At 44.9% G+C, this 22442-nt stretch overlaps 1 protein-coding gene across 1 annotated transcript in view; it reads left to right on the plus strand.

Annotated features, from left to right (window-relative positions):
• The window catches only part of CSMD2 (CUB and Sushi multiple domains 2), a 641557-nt gene that overhangs the window by 564373 nt on the left and 54742 nt on the right, over positions 1 to 22442 (plus strand). Inside the window, exons 49-53 of the mRNA XM_024765304.1 lie at positions 2024 to 2212; positions 4620 to 4766; positions 7486 to 7674; positions 20639 to 20824; positions 21847 to 22041. Of these exons, the coding sequence (XP_024621072.1) occupies positions 2024 to 2212; positions 4620 to 4766; positions 7486 to 7674; positions 20639 to 20824; positions 21847 to 22041 (906 nt within the window). The remainder of the gene's footprint in view (positions 1 to 2023; positions 2213 to 4619; positions 4767 to 7485; positions 7675 to 20638; positions 20825 to 21846; positions 22042 to 22442) is intronic.

The raw sequence follows: 22442 nt of genomic DNA on the forward strand, positions 1-22442 counted from the left end.
TGGTGGGTGGGGTTGGATCTTTTTTCTCATGGGCAGGGCCGCATCTGGTGGTGTGTTTTGGCATGTCTGTGAACTTAGTATGACTTTAGGCAGCCTGTGTGCTAATGGGTGGGTTTGTGTTCCTGTCTTGTTAGTTGCTTGGCATGGGGCATCCAACACTGGAGCTTGCTGGCTGTTGGGGGGATCTGGGTCTTAGCATTGAGATGGAGATCTCTGGGAGAGCTCCCACTGATTGATATTACATGGGGCCACGAGGTCTCTGGTGGTCCAATGTCCTGAACTCGGCTCTCCCACCTCAGAGAATCAGGCCTGACACTGGGCCAGAGCACCAAGACCCTGTCAGCCACACGGCTCTGGGAGCTCAGGCAAAGTCACCAGGAATCATCTCCAAATGTTAAAGACTTTCAGCTTACTAACCAAGAGGAAATGCCTGCCCTTTCATTTTTGTTGATGGTTTCCTTTGCTGTGCCAAAACTTTTTAGTTTGATATGGTCCCATTTGCTTATTTTTGCTTTTGTTGCCCTTGCCTGAGGAGACAGATCCAAAAACATATTGCTAAGACTGATTTCAAAGAGTGTACTACCTATGTTTTCTTCTAGGAGTTTTATGATTTCAGGTCTTAGATTTAAGTCTTTAATCCAATTTGAGTTTATTTTTGTATATGATGTGAGAAAATGGTCTAGTTTTATTCTTTTACATGTAGCTGTCCAGTTTTCCCAATACCACTTCTTGAAGAGACTGTCTTTTCCCCATGTGTATTCTTGCCTCTTTTAGGATAGATTAATTGCCCATATATGTGTGGACTTATTTTTCTCTATTCTGTTCCATTGATCTATGTGTCACTTTTTGTGCCAGTACTATACTGTTTTGATTACTGTAGCTTTGTAGTATAGTTTGAAGTCAGGAAGCATGATAACTCCAGCTTTGTTGTTCTTTCTCAAGATTGCTTTGGCTATTCAGGGTCTTTTGTGCTTCCATACAAATTTTGAAGTTATTTGTTCTAGTTCTGTGAAAAATGCCATGGGTATTTTGATAAGGATTGCATTGAATCTGTAGATTGCTTTAGGTAGTATGGACATTTTAATAATAGTAATTCTTCCAGCCCATGAACACAGAATATCTTTCCATTTATTTGTTTCATCTTCAATTTCTTTCTAGATATCTTAGTACTACTAATCAGGTCACAGCCACGCTCTGCTGTTTCCTTCTGTTCCTGGTGTAATTATCATCATCATCTCTATAATTTATGGAGGCATGCCATACATATATTATTTAGTATAATATGGTAATATATTATATTATACTATATAATCTTAATCTTATTAAGATTATATATTATAATAATAAAATAATCTTAATTTATTAAGATTAAAATAATCTTTAAAGATTAAAGAATAATCTTTAATCTTTTAATCTTTAAAGATTAAAATAATCTTTCCTTAAAAGATTATTTTAAGGAAAAAGAGACCTTAAAATAATATATAATTATATAACATTTTGTGTAATACAACAGCCCTGTAAGGTAGGTGTTATCTTTTTGGGTTGGAGATGGTGAAGCTATTGCACAGAAAGGAAATAATTTGTTCAAGACCACACAGGTAGTAAGTGACAGAGGTGGACTATAAATCCAGGTGTGTTTGACTCAAAATCCCATGGGCTTACCTCTGCCCTATACTCTCCTTGTACAAATCAAACTCATTTAGCTCTTGGATTCGAGGATGGCTTACAGTTATCTGTATGTACGTATCATTCCCACCTGCTCCAAAGCCCATATCTGAGCTAAGAAGTGATTCCAACCAACTGACCAAGCCTGAGTCTCAGCAATATAGTAACGTTGACACAGAATCTGAGACCAGCTCATGCCATGGAGCAGTAAAATGATGGGTATTGGAGTCTTGCTTGAATGTGCTCAAATGCCGTCTGGTTTTCCAATGGTTGTCTTCTTCACCAGGGAAAAGCCAATGTGTTGGCACTCGTTCCATCTCCATCCCATGTACCTGGTATTTCTCTTTCTTTCTCCAAGTGCACTGCCCAACGAATGAGCTTCTGACAGACTCCACAGGTGTGATCCTGAGTCAGAGCTACCCGGGAAGCTATCCCCAGTTCCAGACCTGCTCTTGGCTGGTGAGAGTGGAGCCCGAATATAACATCACCCTCACAGTGGAGTACTTTCTCAGTGAGAAGCAGTATGATGAGTTTGAGATCTTTGATGGTAAGTAAATCAACTTGTGCCCTGCTAAAGATAGCACAGACTGGCTTCAAAACCCCAGGAGTCTATGATGCAACCTCCCAATTAGGACTTTCCAGATGCTCCACACAAGGTCTTTCCCTACCACAGAAACTCCAGTGCCACGGAAGCTGATGAGTTGTATGAGCAGGCCTGCTCATGTTACAGCCTAGACCTGCTACAGCACCCTTTCTTTAATCTAGCCACCACTCAAAGCTAGCCCCTTGAATGTCAACCAATAAATGGGTCATAACAGCACTCCCAAGTGAAGAGTATGCTGCTTCCAAAACCCAAAGAGGTCTACCAAACACTATGCTTTTCTCTTGGTGGTAGGAGGGGAAAGGTGCAATAACCTGCCCTTTAATTTGGAGGATATGTCTCAGCATGCCCCAGACCACAGGACCCTAAAAAATTCACCTGACTCTTTGTAGGCTTCCTCTTACCCTTTGGAGCGTGTGTCTTGCAAAGGCATCTACACTAATTGTCCCTTCTGGCACATCAGATCCAATTAATACGATGTCATCAATATAGTAAATCAATACGCTGTATTCTGCAGGATGTCCAGATGGTCCACATCTCTTCATACTACATTATGACAGAGCAGGAGAATTAACATAGCTCTGGAGCAAGACCATGGATGTATACTGTTGTCTCCCTCATGTAAATGCAAATTGCTTACAATCCTCCTTTCTGGTGGGTATAGAAAAGAATGCATTGCTAGATCAATAACTGCATTTCATATAACCAAAGCTATGATAATCTCCTCTAATGAATATACTACATCTGGCATAGCTACTGCAGTTGAGGCTACTACTGCCTTAAGTTTTGGGGACAAGACTCCATTTCTTACCAATCCCATCCCTCATATAACCCTGTTGTAACAAAGGAGCCATAATAGTGCTTTGGGTCCCAGGTATCAGCATCAATTCACACACTCTGTATACAAAAGTCTTCCAAATATCCAGACATTCCCTTTTCCCCAATGTTCAGTTACCTGAATTAATAGTGGTGGGTCTTTTGGGATAAAGACTCGGGAATCACTACCGGATCCAACCGGTGTTATTTTGTAGGGTCCTTTTTCATAAGGACCCAGCCTCTCCTTCAGCCAAAGTATTCTGGAGTAAGAAATGAAACCTGGCTCAAGTCTCCAAATTACTCCAGGGATTGGAACTTCCTACACCCTTTTGGTTATATATTCATGATCTGTTTTCTTCATATGTTCATTTTTTTTGGCCGCCCATCTATCTTGCCCTTAGGAATACCATGTTGTGTCAGCCACCTCCATAGATCCTGCAGGTCAGGCCCTCCTGGCTGCCATCCCAACCTTGCTGCCCATTTTAGTAATTATGCCAACCAGTACTTCTGCCTGGCCTCTGTATTTAGGCTCCTTTCCTCCCCATCAATACTAGGAAGCCCAGCTTGGTGACAGCCTCTCCTCCCATCAGCTTCCGCCTACAGAGGACAGCCAATTCTCAGGTTGTTGATGTTTGTCCTCACCCCCTCAGCAGTGCATTCCTTATTGCTTTAGGAACTGGTGTGTCCCCCAGATCCTCCCGAAGGTCACGGTCAGCTGGTGGGTGTTCTGGTCTAATACAGCAGACCTATCCCAGCATGCCATTCCTCTGAGCCGTTTGACCCCTTCCTTCATAGTTTGTCCAGCAGTTCTGATGGCTGTCCTTTGTTTAATGTGGTCTATTACTTTTGCCAAGCTCCCAAGAGCTGTCTCGGCAGCATATGAGAACCATCACTTAGGGCTCTTTCCAGGATAATAAATCCTGTGTTTTGGATTATCGAGCTTTGTACTCTGCCTCCCTTGAATCAGCACCCTTGGGGTGCACTTCCAGGCATCTAAGGAGGAGAGAAAGAACAGGGAGGCCTTTCTGGAAGAGCCTTGGAAGGGACCATTGGGGAGCTATGTTATTTATGGCATGGAGACATGATCATGTTTTCCTCTAGCTTTACTGCTATCTATTCATTCGTAAATATTTTTTCTATGTGGCAGGGACTGAACTGTTTTTAGTATGCATAAGTAGGATGGTGAGATAGAAAATGTTCCCAGGTTGAAAACCAGCTCTTCTTTTAACGCGCTGCTTGACTGTGGGCAAGTCCCAGGATGGCAAATAGGTGTCATCTCACCTGCCAACGGCTATGTGTTGTCAGGGACTTCTTGGATCCCTGCTTTAGGGCTCAGGAGGGGAGAGCACCTAGAGCAAAGCCTGTGGATACTGAGAGAGGAGCAGACGGACCGGTGATGGTGCTGAGTTACCATCCCAAATCTTCACGTCTTCACTTGAGGAGGGGAAAATCGGAGGTGGTCACATTAAAGGTATCACACCTAGTATCTCTGATAGCTGTGATAGTCTGTAATCCTGTGTCCACACTCTCCTCCCAGGTCCCTCAGGACAAAGTCCTCTGCTGAAAGCCCTCAGTGGGAACTACTCAGCTCCCCTGATTGTCACCAGCTCAAGCAACTCTGTGTACCTGCGCTGGTCGTCTGACCATGCCTACAATCGGAAGGGCTTTAAGATTCGGTATGCAGGTGAGTAAAACATAAAGACTCATGAGAAGGACCACAACCCCCGAGCCCCTTACATTTCTCACCCAGAAGAATAAGCCATGGGCCATGTCCTCGTGCCTGGCCGAGCTCCTCCACATGCCTGGGGACTGGCAGCCTTTCTCCTCCTCGTGGCCACTCTCACCTCTGCCTGCACAGTGTCCTTGACATTTCCCCACCTCCCCCTTTTCTATACCTCTCCCCACTTTTAAGCTCTTCCCTCTTTCTGCTCATACTGCCAGCCTGTGTCTTTTGGATAAGTTTATTGTATATGACCTGATAAGGCCTATAGGTGGTCCCGTCCCTAACACTGTTGAAATGTTAATAGAAGGTCCTTTAAGCCAAAAAACCCTAAGATGTGGGTCCCCAACTGGCAAATATTAGAAAAGCAGCAAACGATGGGTTATATTCCAAGTCCAGGAGCCTCTCTTCTGCTCTGCAAGCCATATCTCATAGGCAGTGTCAGATCGAGGGCCAATCCAACTGGATAGCTGAACAGCCAGCCATCTACAAGGAGCACAAAAATATCCTTGGAAATAAAATGAGATGGAGAAAATCAACGTTATCTGAACTCCCATCACGGGGATTACTGTCTGTCGCTGGAAAGAAAATTTGAAAAGCTGCTTGCTGCCCATTTTGCAGGGCAGTGGGTCCGTTGAACTGCTGGCTGGCTCTGTGAGCTTGGGAGCAGAAATGAATTACTTAAGACCATGGCGAGTTCCACCAGGCGCCAGTCCCCCTGCAGCACTCTTTCCCCTGGCTGCATTTAGCCTGAGTTCCAAACAAACGTTGGACAAATTTTCAAAGAATATTGGTTAGAAGGGATGTCAGATATACATATTATAGCCTGAGTTGCCCCTTGTCTCAATCCATCTCTTCTCATGGGCTGCCGACTTGGAAGACCAACCCAAACTTAGCGGGCTATCGAAGTCTTAAGAAACTCTTAGGTATGGCTTTGGGGGTGAGGGGGGGACGAGCCAGATGAAGCTGAGGGGAGCCTGGGAGGAGAAGGAGCTTTACTATCTCAGCGTCCATTTCCTCTGCAAAGTGGACCCCAAATTCCTTTCCCCCACGCACACAAGAAGGAGGGTACCTTCACGCCCCCCAGGGTCGGCAGTCGGCTCTGTCACTCAACCTCTTCAGGCCTCGGTTTCCTCATGATGGAAAAGAGACCTTAAGCCATCTGTCAGGGAGGTTCAGGCTGAGTTCCTAGAAGCTACTAACACAAAAGAGAAATAAAGCAATTTAGGAGCATTTCACTATGCTAGTTGCTAAACTCTGAACTAAAAGCCATTAAGGAGTTGTGCTTCCCTTGATGTTTTTAAAGATTAATCACCTATTTGTGGGTAATGAGTCAGTTGTAATTACAATACATACGCCACATAGAAAGTGAATTAATTACGTGGTGAAACAATGAGTCCTTAATGGAAATACAGTAGAGTCGTGTACTCTGTACATGCCTCTATCACTGTGACTAAGTATATTTTATAACTGAGATTCTTGTTCTTGACCGAGGTAGACTTGTAGATACCACATAAACAGGACACAGGTGGCAAAGCAGAAGTAAGGAAGCATTTCTGGCTTGAAAAGGAGGTATTTTAAAACATCAATTTCACCAGCAGAGGGATGTGATCACGTAAGAGGCCAGAGGACCATACCGTGGGGAGGATGCAGGAAGGGTCCTGTCATCTTCATCCTACCTTGATCCCATGCCAAGGACTCTTAGAGCAGATGAACGGGCTTGCTCTCTGTGCTCCTTTGGTCATCCCTCTTTCCCGGCCTCACAGAACTTCCCCCGAGCATCCCTGGCAGACGTTTTTATTGCCAAGTTCTCTAAGGCTGGGGTTTTTGTCTGTTCTCTTCACTGTTGTATCCCCAGCACTTAGAACAGCACCTGGCATATAATAGACACTCTCTATCTGTCTGTTGAATAAATGAATGAAATAAGTTGAAGCCAGATGTTGAGGGGGAATTAGGACTGTGGATTTGATGCCCTGGGTTGCCACAGCTCTCTCTCCCCCCATCCTCCACACACAGCAGAAAGCAGGACAGGGACCATTTACTGAGCACTGAGTGCCCTGCACTGGGCTGGGGGTTTTACAGACACGATCCCATTTAAACTGTCCCAAAACCTATGAGGGAGGCATTGCCAATCGCAATACACAGGTGAGGAAAATGGACCTGAAAGCGCCTCAAGTCACTTGTCCCAAGTCACAGAACTGTGGAAAGGTGGGAAATGGGACTTGAGCACAGCCCTGACTCCAGAGGCCTCGCCCCTGCAGTCACACCCTTCTGGAACCAACCCCATTGGGTTCTATTTTCTGTGTCCCTTTGGGATATGGTGGGATTCGAGAGCCTGAACTCAGCTGCACAGCTAGTGCTGCCTCCAGGTGCAAAGGGGACCCAGTACTTCATGGAGCTGTTTTTTTCTTGTTTTCCTCTCTTTCCTTTCCTGTTTTTCCTTTCTTATCCTTCCCTTCTCTTTTCCTTTCCTTTCCTTTCCTTTCTTTTCCTTTCTTTCCTTTTCTTTTCTTTGGCTTTCCTAAACTGGCTGCTTTTCAGTATCAACCTCCTCACCAGCAGTGGACCTGGCAGTGGTGAAGATAGGGACAGAGAGGGAGAAGCAAGGGGGCGGGGCCTGCATGAAGGACCACCTCTGTCTTCCCGCTGTGTGTGGTCCCCTGACCCTCATCTTGTTATCCAGCTCCCTACTGCAGCCTGCCCAGGGCTCCACTCCATGGCTTCCTTCTGGGCCAGACCAGCACCCAGCCTGGAGGCTCCATCCACTTTGGCTGCAACGCCGGCTACCGGTTGGTGGGACACAGCATGGCCATTTGCACCCGGCACCCCCAGGGCTACCACCTGTGGAGCGAGGCCATTCCTCTCTGTCAAGGTGAGAAGCAGGTGGGAAAGAGGTGACAGGTGGCTTGGGTCCTACCCGCAACTTGGGCTTGTCCCAGGACCAATCACTTCCAAATGTGGGCTTCCTCATAGATAATTAATTCATTCTTTCAGCAAACATATACTGAGGATCCATAACATCTGAAGCCCTGGGGATATACAGATGTGTAAAACACAGCGTCAGTGTTTTCAGAGAAGGGGGGGAGATGGATATGTAGCCACAAAAATGCCAAATGACAGAGGAAGGAAGTGCTATATCAGGAGTGCAAACAGTACTGTGGGAGCCCAAGGTTAAGAGGGGACCTACCTGCTCCTGTACAGCTAGGAGGCTTCCAGAAGAGGGGTTGCTTGGGCTCATAGAACAAGGAAAGTTGGGGGCCAGGCATTGGCAAGGAAAACATTCTAGGCAACAGCCAAAGCGTTTGCAAAACCACAGACTCTGAGAGAGATCACAAAATATGCAAAGCAATTGGGGCTGGCAGAAGTGCCAGGTCCAGTGGGAGGAGACGAGGGGCAGAGGGAAGCAGGGTGAACAGTGACCATCACCTACGCGGTCATCAGCGATCAAGCACGTGATATATACCAGGAAGTTCGCATGCATTGCTTTTGATCATTTATGGGATTTTATTTTCCTTAAAGTAATATACATTCAGACTAGAAATCTGAAGAAGAAAAAAGAAACTATAGATAATGCCAAGGAAAAAGTGAAAATGACCTATAACCCCATCAACTGAAATCACTGCTGTTAACATTTCCTTTGTTCGTTCATATATTGTTTATAAAAATGGCATTATTGGTGTACAAATCTCTTCATATTTTGTTAGCATCTATCACATGATTAAATACACTTAGTCATCAATATTTGCAATGGTTGTGTAGCATTATAGACAAACTGTCATTTACTCAAGTATCATCCTATTGTTGGTCATTTGACTTTCTGTATTTTTTGCTACTATAAACGATGCTGCTGTTAAAATCCTTATAATTCCGTCTTTGGGATCATCCATATTTATTTCCTTAAAATAAATTCCCAGAAATGAGATTATTGAATCATACGTATACAAAGTCTACAGCTTTTGATACTCGTTGCCATCCAAAAAGTTTGTCTTCACTTATACCTCCACCAGCAGCTTGTTGTCTTTCCTCCCAGATTCTCAACATTATATACTGCATTTTAAAAAAGAAAGAAAAAATTTACCAATTATATAGACAAAAACAAGAAATCAGTTAAGGTTGAGGTTCTTGTGTTTTGGTTCCCAGCATGGTGACGTACTTTTTTAATGACATCTGTCATCTCTGACCCTCACAACCTTCTCGGGCCTGTGCCTGAGCTTTCTCAAAGAACAGAAGCAGTGCATCATTGATATTCTCTTTGATGCTTTAAGCAAAGTTCACAGAGAACTGATTGTCCGCAAGTGGCAAACGTCTTTTGGCTTCAGTTTCCATTTTTCTAACTGTATCCACACAGACAAGTCTTTTTCCCAAAGTTCTAGTTGGAAGCAACCAGGCCTCTCACCTCTATCTTTTGTCACTTCCCAAAACCAAGCTCTGTCCACTCATCCCCACACTGCTCTGTGCTGCTTCTCTCCATCCCCAGCCCCAGCCCCAGTTCCTCTCCGATGCCCTCCCTCTCTGCCATTCCCTCCGTGCTCTCTGGAATCCTGGTTCCATGGCCAACAAGTGTACACCCTCAGTCACCGCCCAGAAGGCTCTCTTCACTTCCTTCCTCCACGGAGACTGTGGTTCTCATCTGAGAACACAGATGCTGTGGCCCTTTCAGGGGAGGGGGCTCATCCCCTATTTCCCACAGAACCCAGGGCGAAAGGCCTGGCATGCTTCCCTTTCCCTGCTGCTGCTTTCCAAACCATACTTCTCCACTGACAAACACAGCACATTGGAGCGTCTATGCATCCTAACGCTTTCTCTCTCCTTCCCCTGCCCGTTCTCTCAGTACGCATTCTCTCCCTCAGAGGCCTCATTCCACCACAAGCTTTCAGGTACTTTGTGATTCTCCCCACTCCTCTCCTACCCACGGGAGGTGTCCCTCTGGGTTTGGGGGACTGTGGTGTGTGATGGAGGTCACTAGACAGCCTGGTAGTCTCTCAGGCTAAGAGGTTACCTTCTGTCCTCTCAGTTATCCAAGAGAGAAGGGCCAGGGAGGGGCAGTGAGATGAGCTGCCTTTGGCACCTTTCAATCTGAACACTGTCTCTCTCCAGCTCTGGGAAACTTCCATCTATGATCATTCCATCCCCTCCACTATCTCTGTTCTCTTTTCCTGCAGCCCAGACCTGCTGGACCTCCTGGGCTGATTCCCTGTATTTCCAGTCCTTTTCTCTCTCATTTTCAGTCCCTGTCTTTTTGGTCTATATTCTGGGAAATTTCATTTACTTTTCATTTTGTCGACTGAAAAAAAATACACAGCCTAAAAGTTGAGAATTATGTTTTATTTGGCAGAATTAAGCCCGGAAGATAGCCTCTCAGTTATTCTAATGTTTCTATTAGCATCTGTTAGACCCATTGAGGGGAATCAGAGACCAGAAATAAGGCTTCCCAGACCAGTTTTTGTTTGTTTTAAATTAAAGGAGTTCTTAGGTTAACCATTATATATTTTTCCACCTTCTAATTTGTTTCCCCCACCCCCAAAGGACCAATAAAACAGTGCTTCATAATGAAAGTTCTCTAAACAGGCTTCCCAGACCAGTTTTTGTTTGTCTGTTTTAAATTAAAGGAGTTCTTAGGTTAACCATTATATCTTTTTCCACATTCTAGTTTGTTTCCCCCACCCCCAAAGGTACCAATAAAACAGCGCTTTATAATGAAAGTTCTCTAAACATTGATCAGTTTAGAAGTTCCTCCAATTTAAAGGATCCATAATTTTTCCACCTTCTAATTTGTTTCCCCCACCCCCAAAGGACCAATAAAACAGTGCTTCATAATGAAAGTTCTCTAAACATTGATCAGTTTAGAAGTTCCTCCAATTTAAAGGATCCATAATCTGGCCATTAATGAGATATATGTAAATAGTGGACTCAAATCAATAAGACGCAAGAGGCATCCCCATAAGAAAGTGTGAAGGATGTAGCCTTCACAAGATCTAGAAAGTTTACTCCCCAAAACAGTCTAAGAAAGTAAAGGTCTTCACTGTACAGGCTGTTGCAACAAAGGTTAAGACGGCAAAAGCCGCTGAGAGTCGGCACAGTCAGACAGAAGACGGCTCAGAATCCCAGTCTACTTGATTGCCAGATGTGTATCATATGTGCACCTCTCAGATGGCAGAGACCAATTTTTGAAAACACACACACGCACACACACAAAACACCTAAGAAGATCAGGTAGAAGATTTACACCTCAAAGACACAGGAAGAGAAATGCAAGTTCCCCCTAGAAGAGCTTTTGGGTTTTTGGGGGGTTTTTTTGTTTTTGTTTTTTTCGGTACACGGGCCTCTCACTGTTGTGGCCTCTTCTGTTGCGGAGCACAGGCTCCGGACGTGCAGGCTCAGCGGCCATGGCTCATGGGCCCAGCCACTCCACAGAATGTGGGATCTTCCCGGACCGGGGCACGAACCCGTGCCCCCTGCATCGACAGGCGGACTCTCAACCACTGCGCCACCAGGGAAGCCCCGAGCTTTTGTTTTTTTAAGGTCAGAATTCTGAAAAGATGTTTTATCAAGCCGGCTTTTTTTTTAACTTAACGGCATACGCAATAAAAGAGCCCCATATTGGCCATTTTAGGTTGAGCTCTCCTTTGATATAATTTTCCCAATTAATTAGGTACTTGCAAGTATAAGACATGAATCTGGCTAGGGTGTTAGCTGGAGTTTGGCTTTCTGATGCCCCTCGTTTTTTCTGTTTGAGAGACTCTACTTCCCTCTTTAAAGCTGAATTTGTTGAGGATAAAAGCTCCTAGTGAAATTGTGCGGTGGGCCAATGTGCTCCTTATGATCTTGATGCCTCTAGGTTTCTACCCTCGAGTTGTTTCAGCTCCTCTTCTTGTCTCGGTTTCTCCCTCCCGAGCACTGTGGGTGCTCAGATCACGGAATGGCCGGTTCTTATTCGTGCAGAGAAAGTTGTTTAATTAAAATGAGTTGGTTTCCCTGTTAGCAAGTCCAAGCTCGCTCTGCTTGCCGCACGACAGGCCAATAAATCGGGAGACGAGGTGCTGAGGCAACAACACGACTTTATTCGGAAGTTTGGCAGCCAGAGAAGATGTTGGACCAGGGGTCTCCAAAAAACCATCTTACGGGGTCTGGATGCCAGTTCCCTTTATAGAATCAGAGAGGGAAGTAAAGTAAAAAGGGCCATCAGTCTTGCAAAACATCTCCTGGAATGGCCAGCCTCGGGGAGCGGATGTGTTAATTTCTTCTTTCTTGAAGCCATTCACAGGTGGGCAGGGTTCCCTGAGGCAGGCCATGATGTATGATTATAATAACAAAAGCAACAAAAAGCAAAGGCTGAAGTCCAAGAAACAGATCCAACATGGAGTCACAATTGGCTCTTCCCTGTTACAGTTCCCCACTGTGAATGTGCATTCCACAATCTTGTGGGAAAAGGGGTGACCACCATTCTAACTGCTCAGTCAGATGGATCTTTCTGGGAGTGTCCGCCATTGGTGCCAGTGATCCAAATGATGAGATTTGTCTTCTTTTGTTCCTCTTTGGAAGTGTCTGCTTTACACCTGTAGACTTAAAAAATATTCACAACCTAGAAAGTTGAGAGTTATCGGGAATTTTGAGTCTTCACGTCTGGGAGGCCACATCTCAAGTCAAAAAATTTAGCGTTTTTCTATGTATGAGAAGATGCAAGTGTCTGGGCTCACTGAAATCATTCCTTTGATATGTACCACAGCCATCTGGGGTCTGTATCCTGTATTTTCACATTCTGAGTTTCTTCACGGCTCACCGTAGGAAATGGCTGCGATCTGATGCCTGCTAGATGGCAGGTATTCTTCTCCTTCCTGAGTTTCCTCAGGGTTCACCGGCTGACTTTGGAGGGGAATTTGACCAATATTTGGGAGACATGTCTTGATCAAATTTTGTCCCACAGCGCCGGGAGGCTCATCCCAGGTCAGGCGAAAATTGTTGATATGCCACTCCAGGTGCTAATTTTTGGATTAGGCCCTTTTGATAGTTAAAGATTCTCTGGATCCTCTGTCTAATTATGATGAGGAGACATTTTCCCTTGTTGCTTCTTCCCATACGTGGAATTACACTATTACAACTATTTTATGTTATAAATGTGAGAAGTTTTGCTGGGGGCCTGGTTACACACTAGGCACTGTTAACAGACAACAGTCTTATGAAATAGACAGGATATAAGTAACGCAGCTAGGAACACTGACAGAGACAGAGCGCAGCAGGGACACACAAAGCACAATTTGGAAACCAAGAACAAATTAAAACGATTAGTATAATCGTATAAGTATATACGATATATATAAGTATATATATATTACTAGTTGTAATTCCAGTTCCAATAACAAGTGACCAAAGGAACCATAACTGATTTAATGAGCCATCCACAGTTTCACTGTACTGGTCATGCATACTTAAGACATGCATGGCTTAATCTTTGAGATATGCTACTGGCAGGATCAACCCGGTAGAGAGAAAAAGATAAATGTTTCATCTTTGTTTACAAAGGCATACTTTATCAACTTGTTGTAGGTCATAGCATAAGAGAAAAGGTTTTTTTCTGAAAAACAAAGATTAAAGCCAGTATATTTCCCAAAGTCATAAAGTTATTGTAAGGTCGGATCTTAACAAACGGCACCGCGAAACAGGAAAGCTTCAAGTGCGCTTTATTAGAGAGCGCTCCCGGGCGAGGTTCACTGGTCCGAGAGAAAGGGGCCAGAGAAGTCGCACCCGGGCGAGGGTTGGGCAAGATTTTATAGGGGAAGAAGGGAAGGGGGTGTGGTGAATCTGGGAGGGCGTAGGGTATTCCTTATTTGGTGGTCTCTTCGGGTATCGTGGGGGACCGTTAGTCCCACCCCTGGAAAGACGGGAAGGCTGGGCCGGGTGGAAAGTCCCCAGGTCACTTCCTGGAACTGGGTGGTCCGGAAAGTCTCCAGGTCAGTTTCTGGAACTGTGTGGTCCGGAGAGTTTCGGTCTGATGCAACCTGTGAATCTGATTGCGTTCCCCCGCCTCGGGCCAGCTGGCCTTACAGTTATAAATCATGTTTGCCAGTTCATTCAGTCCCATATTTACTAGTTCATTGATTCATTCCTGTTGATCCGGTTGAAGTTATCAGGTTTTCCATTAGTTTTGTCATTTGTCACCCAATCCAGTGATATTATCTGAAGGCTATCAGAAACTTATATTTGTCAAAAAGTTCCTTTTTATGAGTCTTCTTGAAAATCTTCATTTTGTTAAAGCATCAGGACAAAACTTAAAATAGCATGGTTAAAGATTTGAGTACAATGCAAATAGCAGGAAACAGATATTTCTGTGACATATAACATTTTAGAATAACTAGAATTATGATTGATAACATATCAGGACATCATATCAGCTGTTAGGGATTCCGTATAAATTTTGGAATATCTATATTAAATATTCTATAACCTAAGGTTCATCTCCAATCACTTGACAATGTTTCTGAAGTAATTTAACATACCAAATAAACTTAGTTTGACATTCCTCTCTCTCTGAGATGTCTCAGAGATGCTGTTTCAAAGTATCCCAGAGTCAGCTGGAGGCTAAAAGGCTTTAGTCAGATTTTGATATTTGGGAAGTTTGTTAAAAATATCAAAAATGTTTTAAAACACAACAGGGGGGCTTCCCTGGTGGCGCAGTGGTTGAGAGTCCGCCTGCCGGTGCAGGGGACACGGGTTCGTGCCCCGGTCCGGGAGGATCCCACATGCCGCGGAGCGGCTGGGCCCGTGAGCTATGGCCGCTGAGCCTGCGCATCCGGAGCCTGTGCTCCACTACGGGAGAGGCCACAACAGTGAGAGGTCCGCGTACCGCAAAAACAAAAACAAAAAACAAACAAAAAAAAAACACAACAGGATCATAGGTCACTGTGAAACAATACTTACTCATTTAACCAAAGTCACAAAATGATTAAAAGAAAACAAATACGGATCACCTAAGGGCACAGAGACTCATACAATCTGTTATCAAAAAGGATCACTTCTAACAGAGAGAGATCAAATTCGTCTTGTATTAGCTTACTTAACAGAATCCATTTACTTAGTTAACTTCAGTCTAAATTTAGTTAATCCTGACCTTGTATAAAACTTTCTCAGTAAAATGTAATTCCATTCCTCATACCTTCTTAACTGAAAGCACACATTCTACCATACTGAAATGTTTTATTATTTTCAATAGCTTTAATTATATATTTAAATTAGAATCCCCGGCTCTTAAAAGCCTTAATTTCTAGTGAAAACCAAGAGATAAGTAATAGTTACCAAAATCTGGAGAAACTATTTTCGATGATTTTTAGAACATAATTATTCTTATAGAGTTTACCTAAAAGCTCTTATCTCGTTTCCACTTACTTTAAAGTTTCATCATATCAAGTTATTTCTCTTGCTGACAAATTTGCAACAGGTATAACAAGATTTTATTTAACTTCTATTAAACCTAGGTGCAGTGAAAGTATTATACTTAATATTGATGGCTCTAAAGACATGTCTATATTAATTAGATCAACAAACAAACACAATACCAGGTATTAATTTAATACTAAATATTTCCCAGTTCACGTGAACCTGAAAACCCATTTATCTTAATTTCTCTTGTATTTAGAATTGTTTGGTTTGTAAGCACTTACTTTTCTTTAAGCCAATTAAATAGAGATCATTTACAGATTAACTGCAGCAATGTTATCCAAAGACAAAGACACATACAAACACACAAACAGAGAGACATCATAGCTCTCATTTCAAAATTTCAGCCCTGAGTCAGGTACAGCAATGTAAAACCCATCAATTTACAAAAGAGGCTGGATTAAAATTGGGTTTCTGGCAGATGGAACAAATCAACCTCACTTGTCTAGATGGCTAAACCCTTTTTACTAATATTTATGGAAAACAGGTTCTAAATTACTTTACCCTCTTTTTCAAAATTTGCATTTTAAAAAGATGGCAGAGTTAAGGGTTCCTGAGAAGACCAGATAGGACATTTGCATCTCAAAGATACAGGCAAGTTTCTCCTAGGATGACTTTGTTTCCCTTTTGTTGGTCTCTGAGCAGACAAAGCCATTACAATCTTTCAGGCCTTTTTCATATTTCTCTGGATGCGTTCAGCCTTTTCAGCCGTATCCCTATTATTGAAAAGCAAATAAGCCAATTGGAACAAATCTTTCACTGGAGTCTGAGGACCAGCAGTTGCTTTCTGAATTTTGCACCTGATGTCTGGGGCAGACTGGGCCATGAAATGCATAGCCAAAAGGTCCGGTACCTTGGGGGAGGAGGGATCCACATATGTTCGGGATCCATGGCCCTGTAGGATGAGGTCCCCTAGTTGGCATTCTGAGGTTGTAAGAACGAACGGTTTTGTACTTCTCCAGAAACTCCCTTGACCGGGATAGGCTGAGAAGTTTTCTGTGCCACCTTGGTGTTTACCACAGAATATGTGGCATCCATATCTATTAGAAAGTCAGTCAACTTGTTCCCCACTGTCAAAGTTACCCGGGGCTCCTGAGGGGAAATTAGAATTGGACGCCTCAAGTCTAAAGGAGTCCCCTGGCCTCTTACAGGATATCAGCGCAAGGGAAATTGCCCTGCTGCAGAAGTGGCTCCCAGTCCAAATTGGTTGCTCTACTGGGTCTTAGATGGTGATACTAAACCAGGTTCCTGTGCTCCAGGGGTTACTATAGAAACTGCTATTTGATCCCCATGGGTAGGGGAACCAGGAGGTGGTGAATATGTTGGCAGCAGGGGGTTGGGGGGGTGCAGGTGGAACACCTGCTGGTGAAGACTGCTCAGCCACTGGGGGAGCTGGATAGGCTGGAGAGGGGGTTAAGTTTTGGAATAACATGTCCCCACTCTAATTTTCTCCCTCTTCCCCCTGTAGAATAAGTTCCTTCTTAGGTTTTCTTTCAGATCGCTGCACCATAAGGTGGCAGCCCTCTGACTCCTTTTCCTCCTGATGCAATAACATAAATGCTTCTACATACGGAATCTCATCTCTTTTCCCTGCTGTTTTGCAAAACACTTCTAACTGTGAGATCATATAATTGAGTGAGCCATTCAGGGGCCATCGTCCTTCTGATCCTAACGTATATTGGGTCCACACCCTATTACAAAAGTATATCATGTCTTTCTTAGTCATAGGCTCACGGCTATGTTTTGCCCATTTATCTAATATACGCCTCAGAGGGCGCTCTCTCGGGATAGATGGAGTATTTCCCATTTTTATAAGTTTGATAACATCAAAACACAAAAGACGCAAATTCCAACACAAAAGGCACAAACAAATTCTAGCATCGATGCACACAAAACCAAAACAAAACCAAGACCAAAACCAACGAACTAGTTCCCAAATCAGGTAGAGTCCAACAACAATTCCCCTCTCCAACAGGGTACCCCAACCAGATTGGCTTGTCCCATAAAGGAAAAGCCCAAACAGAGGGGGGAATATGTTCCCTGTGTGCACGCCAGAGCGACTTACCCTCCAAAATCGAGTCCGTCGACTCGTCGAAGTTTGTCGGTTCCTTGCTTCAACTGCCCAGTGCTGGGGTAGCCGGTGCTGCTTCAGGGAACTCTGAAGGGAAGATCCTCAGGACAAATGATCCTGGCAGCTGCTAGGGCCTCGCCAGCCACGAGCAGCAAGGTTCCCAGCTGGCTCAGCCAGATTTGTTACCGAGTAAACAAATGATCCTGGCAGCTGCTAGGGCCTCGCCCCGATATTCCCCAACGGGGACCTGCCAGCCACGAGCAGCAAGGTTCCCAGCTGGCTCAGCCAGATTTGTTACCGAGTCCAAGCTCACTCTGCTCGCCGCACAACTGGCCAATAAATCGGGAGACGAGGGGCTGAGGCAAGGAATACGACTTTATTCGGAAAGGCGGCAGACCGAGAAGATGGCGGACTAGGGTCCCCAAAAAACCATCTTATCAGAGTCTGGATGTCAATTTCTTTTATAGAATCAGAGAGGGAAGTAAAGTAAAAAGGCAGAATAGAGAGGGAGAGGCGGGGAGGAAGTGAAGTAAGAAGGGCCATCAGTCTTGCAAAACATCTCCTGACATGGCCAGCCTTGGGGAGGGGAAGTGTTAATTTCTTCTTTCTTGCAGCCATTCACAGATGGGCAGGGTTCCCTGAGAGAGGCCATGATGTATGATTATAAGAACGGAAGCAGGGCTTCCCTGGTGGCGCAGTGACTGAGAGTCCGCTTGCCGATGCAGGGTACACGGGTTCGTGCCCCGGTCCGGAAAAATCCCACACGCGGCGGAGCGGCTGGGCCCGTGAGCCATGGCCGCTGAGCCTGCGCGTCCGGAGTCTGTGCTCCGCAACGGGAGAGGCCACAAGAGTGAGAGGCCCGCGTGCCGCAAAAAAAAAAAAAGAAAGAAAGAAAGAAAGTAACGAAAAGCAGAGGCTAAAGTCAAAGAAACAGATCCAACATGCAGTCAAAATTGGCTCTTCCCTGTTGCATCCCCGTGGGACCACTGCACAGCGTGAGGACTTGCCTCCACCACTCCCGCAAGTTTCTCAGTTGCCTGAGAAAGCCCTTCTCGGCCAGGAGGAGATGTCCCTTCTTCGGAGCTAAAAGCTCTCATGTAATATTTGCACTTTTATCCCAACACGTTCTCGCATAGGCAGCTGATTTGAGGGAAAACGTCAGGTCAGCCTCCTCCCTGACCACTCAGCCCAGACCGCTCAGCACCTTTCGACTGAGCAAATCCCAGTGTCTTTCAACTGGGCTCTCCTAGTATCTTTCAAATGCGGAGACAGGTACCTGTTAGACACCACCAAATAAAACTCTGGATCTTCAACCAATAATCAGGAGCTCCAAGAACCAGGAGAGATTCACCCGAATTTGTCTGGATTCTCCGAGGAGGTGGATGGGCGCCAGAGGCCTCTGCTGGTGCAGATTCCAGACCCTCGTAGAGTTCAGGTGAAGGAGAGAAGTCTGCTCTAGGTCCCTTCGTCAGTCACCAAAACTGTCGACTGAAAAAAAATGCACAACCTTGTCGACAAAAATTAATCGATAGTCAATCAATGAAAGAAGTGGAAAATTTTATTCGAGCCAAATGTGAGGATTATAACCCAGAAACAGCATCTCAGAAAGCTCTGAGAACTGTTCCACCCGTTAGATGTCAGAGTTATATAAGTTTTTTGGAGCAGAGGGCTCTACGTTAAATGACGTATTGTTGACAGTTTACACAAACCGGACCTAAATGTCATCGTGGCCCCTTACGAGATCAAGAGGAATGTTATCTTTTAAGGGGTTGCCTTGTTGATGGTAGGAGAACGTAGCTCTTTATGGTTGAGCAGGTATGTCTGACAATGGGGGAGGTTTTGTCGAGACATAAGGCAGATACACCATGCACACTAGGCAGAAAATTTTTTAAGTTTTTCTTGCCTTGCATAAAATATGAATTTTATTTCACAGCCTAAAAGTTGAAAATTATGTTTCTATTCAACAGACTTAAGCCCAGAAGACAGCCTCTCAGATAGCTCTGAGGGACTGCTCCGAGGTGGCAAGGGAAGAGCCAGGATGTATAGGAGTTTTTGCAACAAAAACCAGGTGGTCAGGACAGCAAAAGATTACTATTAATTAAAGAAAACCAGACCTCTCAGGTTAATGAGTTTAGCGCTTTTCTCTGTACAAGATGCCAGAGTCAGGGCTCGTTGAAATCATTCCTTTGAAATGCACCTTAGCTATCTAGGGCCAGCATCCTGTTCTTTCCATTCCTGAATCCCCTCAGGCTGCACTGTGGAGGGCCGCTGCTGTGGCTGAGGGGGCAGCCTATTTGTCTCCATCCTGAGCTCCCCTAGCACTCACTGTTGGGGGTGGCTGTAGGGCTGAGATGGCTGCAGTATCCTTTGTTTGCTGAAATGGCAGGCAGCCATATCTTTGTTTACAATTTCCACCCCTTCTATTTAATGCATATTTTGGTGATCCTATTTTTAACTTAACAGGGCCCTTCCTTGTTCACTTTTTGTTGTTCTCTTTTCAGAGCCCTCTCTTCTCATTTTATTATACGTCACCTTGACTTTCTCAAGACGAGAAGTTTAAAGTTGTATGTTTTCTGTTACCTGAGTTAGTTCTGTTTCCTAAAGGAGACTTTTCTTTCTCTTTTTAATCTTATCTTTATCACTTTCATGCTGCTGGTTTCTTTCATTTGTATAGTGATCTTTAATTGTTCATATTTCAAAGTAAAGGCTAGGTTGATTTTTCCAGGTAACAGATGTGGGTTACCTCTGCTGTTATTATATGCAGCTATCATTGCCCACTAGGTCTCTCCCATGAATAAGAAGTTGAGTATGTGGCAGAGATAAGCAGACAGAGGGGCAGGCTTTAGGCTGAGAGCCTTTATATTTAAGGATTAAAAGAGCTTTATCCCAGGATGCCTACTTCTACCATAGCATCCCTAATTCTCTCAAGGGAGTTCTTTCCTTTTTTTTTTTTTCTTTTTTTTCCTTCAGTGGGTAAGAAAACCCTCTCTGTTTAGTTTGGAGAATGGCCGCCTGAATGTCTCTACACTGTGTTTGTGGGAAGGGATGGAGAACTGGTCTCACCCCGTAGCTCCCTCCTGTATATTTTCTGCTGCAGCTTCTCAACTCCATTTAATCCATCAACACACTTCTATGTGCATTTCATCTTCCAAATCTTTTTTTTTTCATCTCCTCTACCGATCTTCCCATTTTCTTTTTTGTTATGAGGCTTTTCCCTCTTATTGGTCTTTACTATCATTTTATTAAGGCCTCAAGGGAGAGGAAAGATAAAAATATGTTCTCAGAACACCATCCTTGAAGCAGACATGCTCATGACATTTTTTTCCTCCACTAGCTCTTTCCTGTGGGCTTCCTGAGGCCCCCAAGAACGGAATGGTGTTTGGCAAAGAGTACACGGTGGGGACCAAGGCTGTGTACAGCTGCAGCGAAGGCTACCACCTCCAGGCAGGTGCCGAGGCCACTGCAGAATGTCTGGAGACAGGCCTATGGAGCAACCACAATGTCCCCCCACAGTGTGTCCGTGAGTCCTTGGGTAGGGGAGGGGGGTGTGTCAAAGGGCTGGATAAGCAGCTGAAAAGATTCCTGCAAGGAGCGAGCTAAAAATCCAGTAATGGGAAAAGACATGCCCATGGAAGCTGGGGACTCAGAGAGCTGAGACAAGTGGGTACTGCCATCTACCAACCTGGGTTCCCATTTGAAACTGCTTCAATGCATTGATAGACCATTGCTCCCTGAGATGTTTCCATAAACCATCCCAGAATGAGGAATGACTGGTCCACTTCCTTTTAGGTGGAAAAACTGTCAGAAAGTTGGCATGAATGTCCTTTGATCACAGAACTCCAAAATAACAGAGATATACTTCGGTTTTAAGGCCAAAGTCACACACTGGCAGCCTAATGGGCTATATCTAGTCTGAAGATACAAGGTTTTGTGGTTTTGTTTTTGTTTTGCTTTGGTTCTTTGGCCTATGCAGTGCTTTATTAAAAATTTTTGAATTTCTTCCCAACATTTTAAAATCAGAAAATTTTACATAAAAATTCGTATTTCTAGCTTCTCTTGAAAAAGGCAGGTCTGACCAATTGGAATTTGCAGTCTCACATCCACAGTCAACACTGACTGAGTGCCACCTCCCTTTCTTTTTTTTGCGGTACGCGGGCCTCTCACTGTTGTGGCCTCTCCCGTTGCGGAGCACAGGCTCCGGACGCGCAGGCTCAGCGGCCATGGCTCACGGGCTCAGCCGCTCCGCGGCATAGTGGGATCTTCCCAGAACCAGGGCACGAACCCGTTTCCCCTGCATTGGCAGGCGGACTCCCAACCACTGCCACCAGGGAAGCCCTCCCCTCTTTTTTAATTTGGCATATCTGCCCACCCCAGCTTGCTAATTCCCCACCCAGCTCACTTCACTCATTGACCACACCTGCCTGGGGACGAACGGCTCTTGGATTCATCATTACTGCGTTACGGTCTCCCAGTCCCCAGCTCTGGGTTGTCAGCATCTTCCATAATTAATTTATTAATCCTCTCTGCGTTTTACCTCCCCAGCTGTGACCTGTCCCGACGTCAGCAGCATCAGTGTGGAACACGGCCGATGGAGGCTCATCTTTGAGACGCAGTACCAGTTCCAGGCCCAGCTGATGCTCATCTGTGACCCTGGCTACTACTACACTGGCCAGAGGGTCATCCGCTGTCAGGCCAATGGCAAGTGGAGCCTCGGCAACTCTATGCCCACCTGCCAAAGTAAGCCCAGGAGGGCAGGGTGGGCAAGTTTGGCACAGTGCCTACACCCTGAGCCGTCTCATACCTGGGCTGAATTGGGGTTGGGGGGGAGAAGAGGAGTATAGCCAGGGACTGCAGTGAACCTTCTGATCACTCGCCTAGAACCAGGAGCTGGGGAGAGGCCTGTTCCTTTAAGGAAGCACTTCTCAGCATCTTGTCATCTTATTAAAAAGCTGCCTCTGTCCAGGTGAGCATCCACTAATTCATTTACTCCACATTCATACCAGGTATTGTAGAGGTATGAGGAGAAAAGGTTGTGGTTCCTGCCTACAAGGAGCTGAGAGTCTACTGGAGAGGCAGACAAATAAAGAAGCAAGGATAACAAAGTGTGATAAGACCTATAATGGGAGTGTGTACAGGGG

This window comes from Neophocaena asiaeorientalis, unplaced genomic scaffold, assembly GCF_003031525.2.
Source record: "Neophocaena asiaeorientalis asiaeorientalis breed wild unplaced genomic scaffold, Neophocaena_asiaeorientalis_V1.1 scaffold409, whole genome shotgun sequence".
NCBI lineage: Eukaryota > Metazoa > Chordata > Mammalia > Artiodactyla > Phocoenidae > Neophocaena > Neophocaena asiaeorientalis.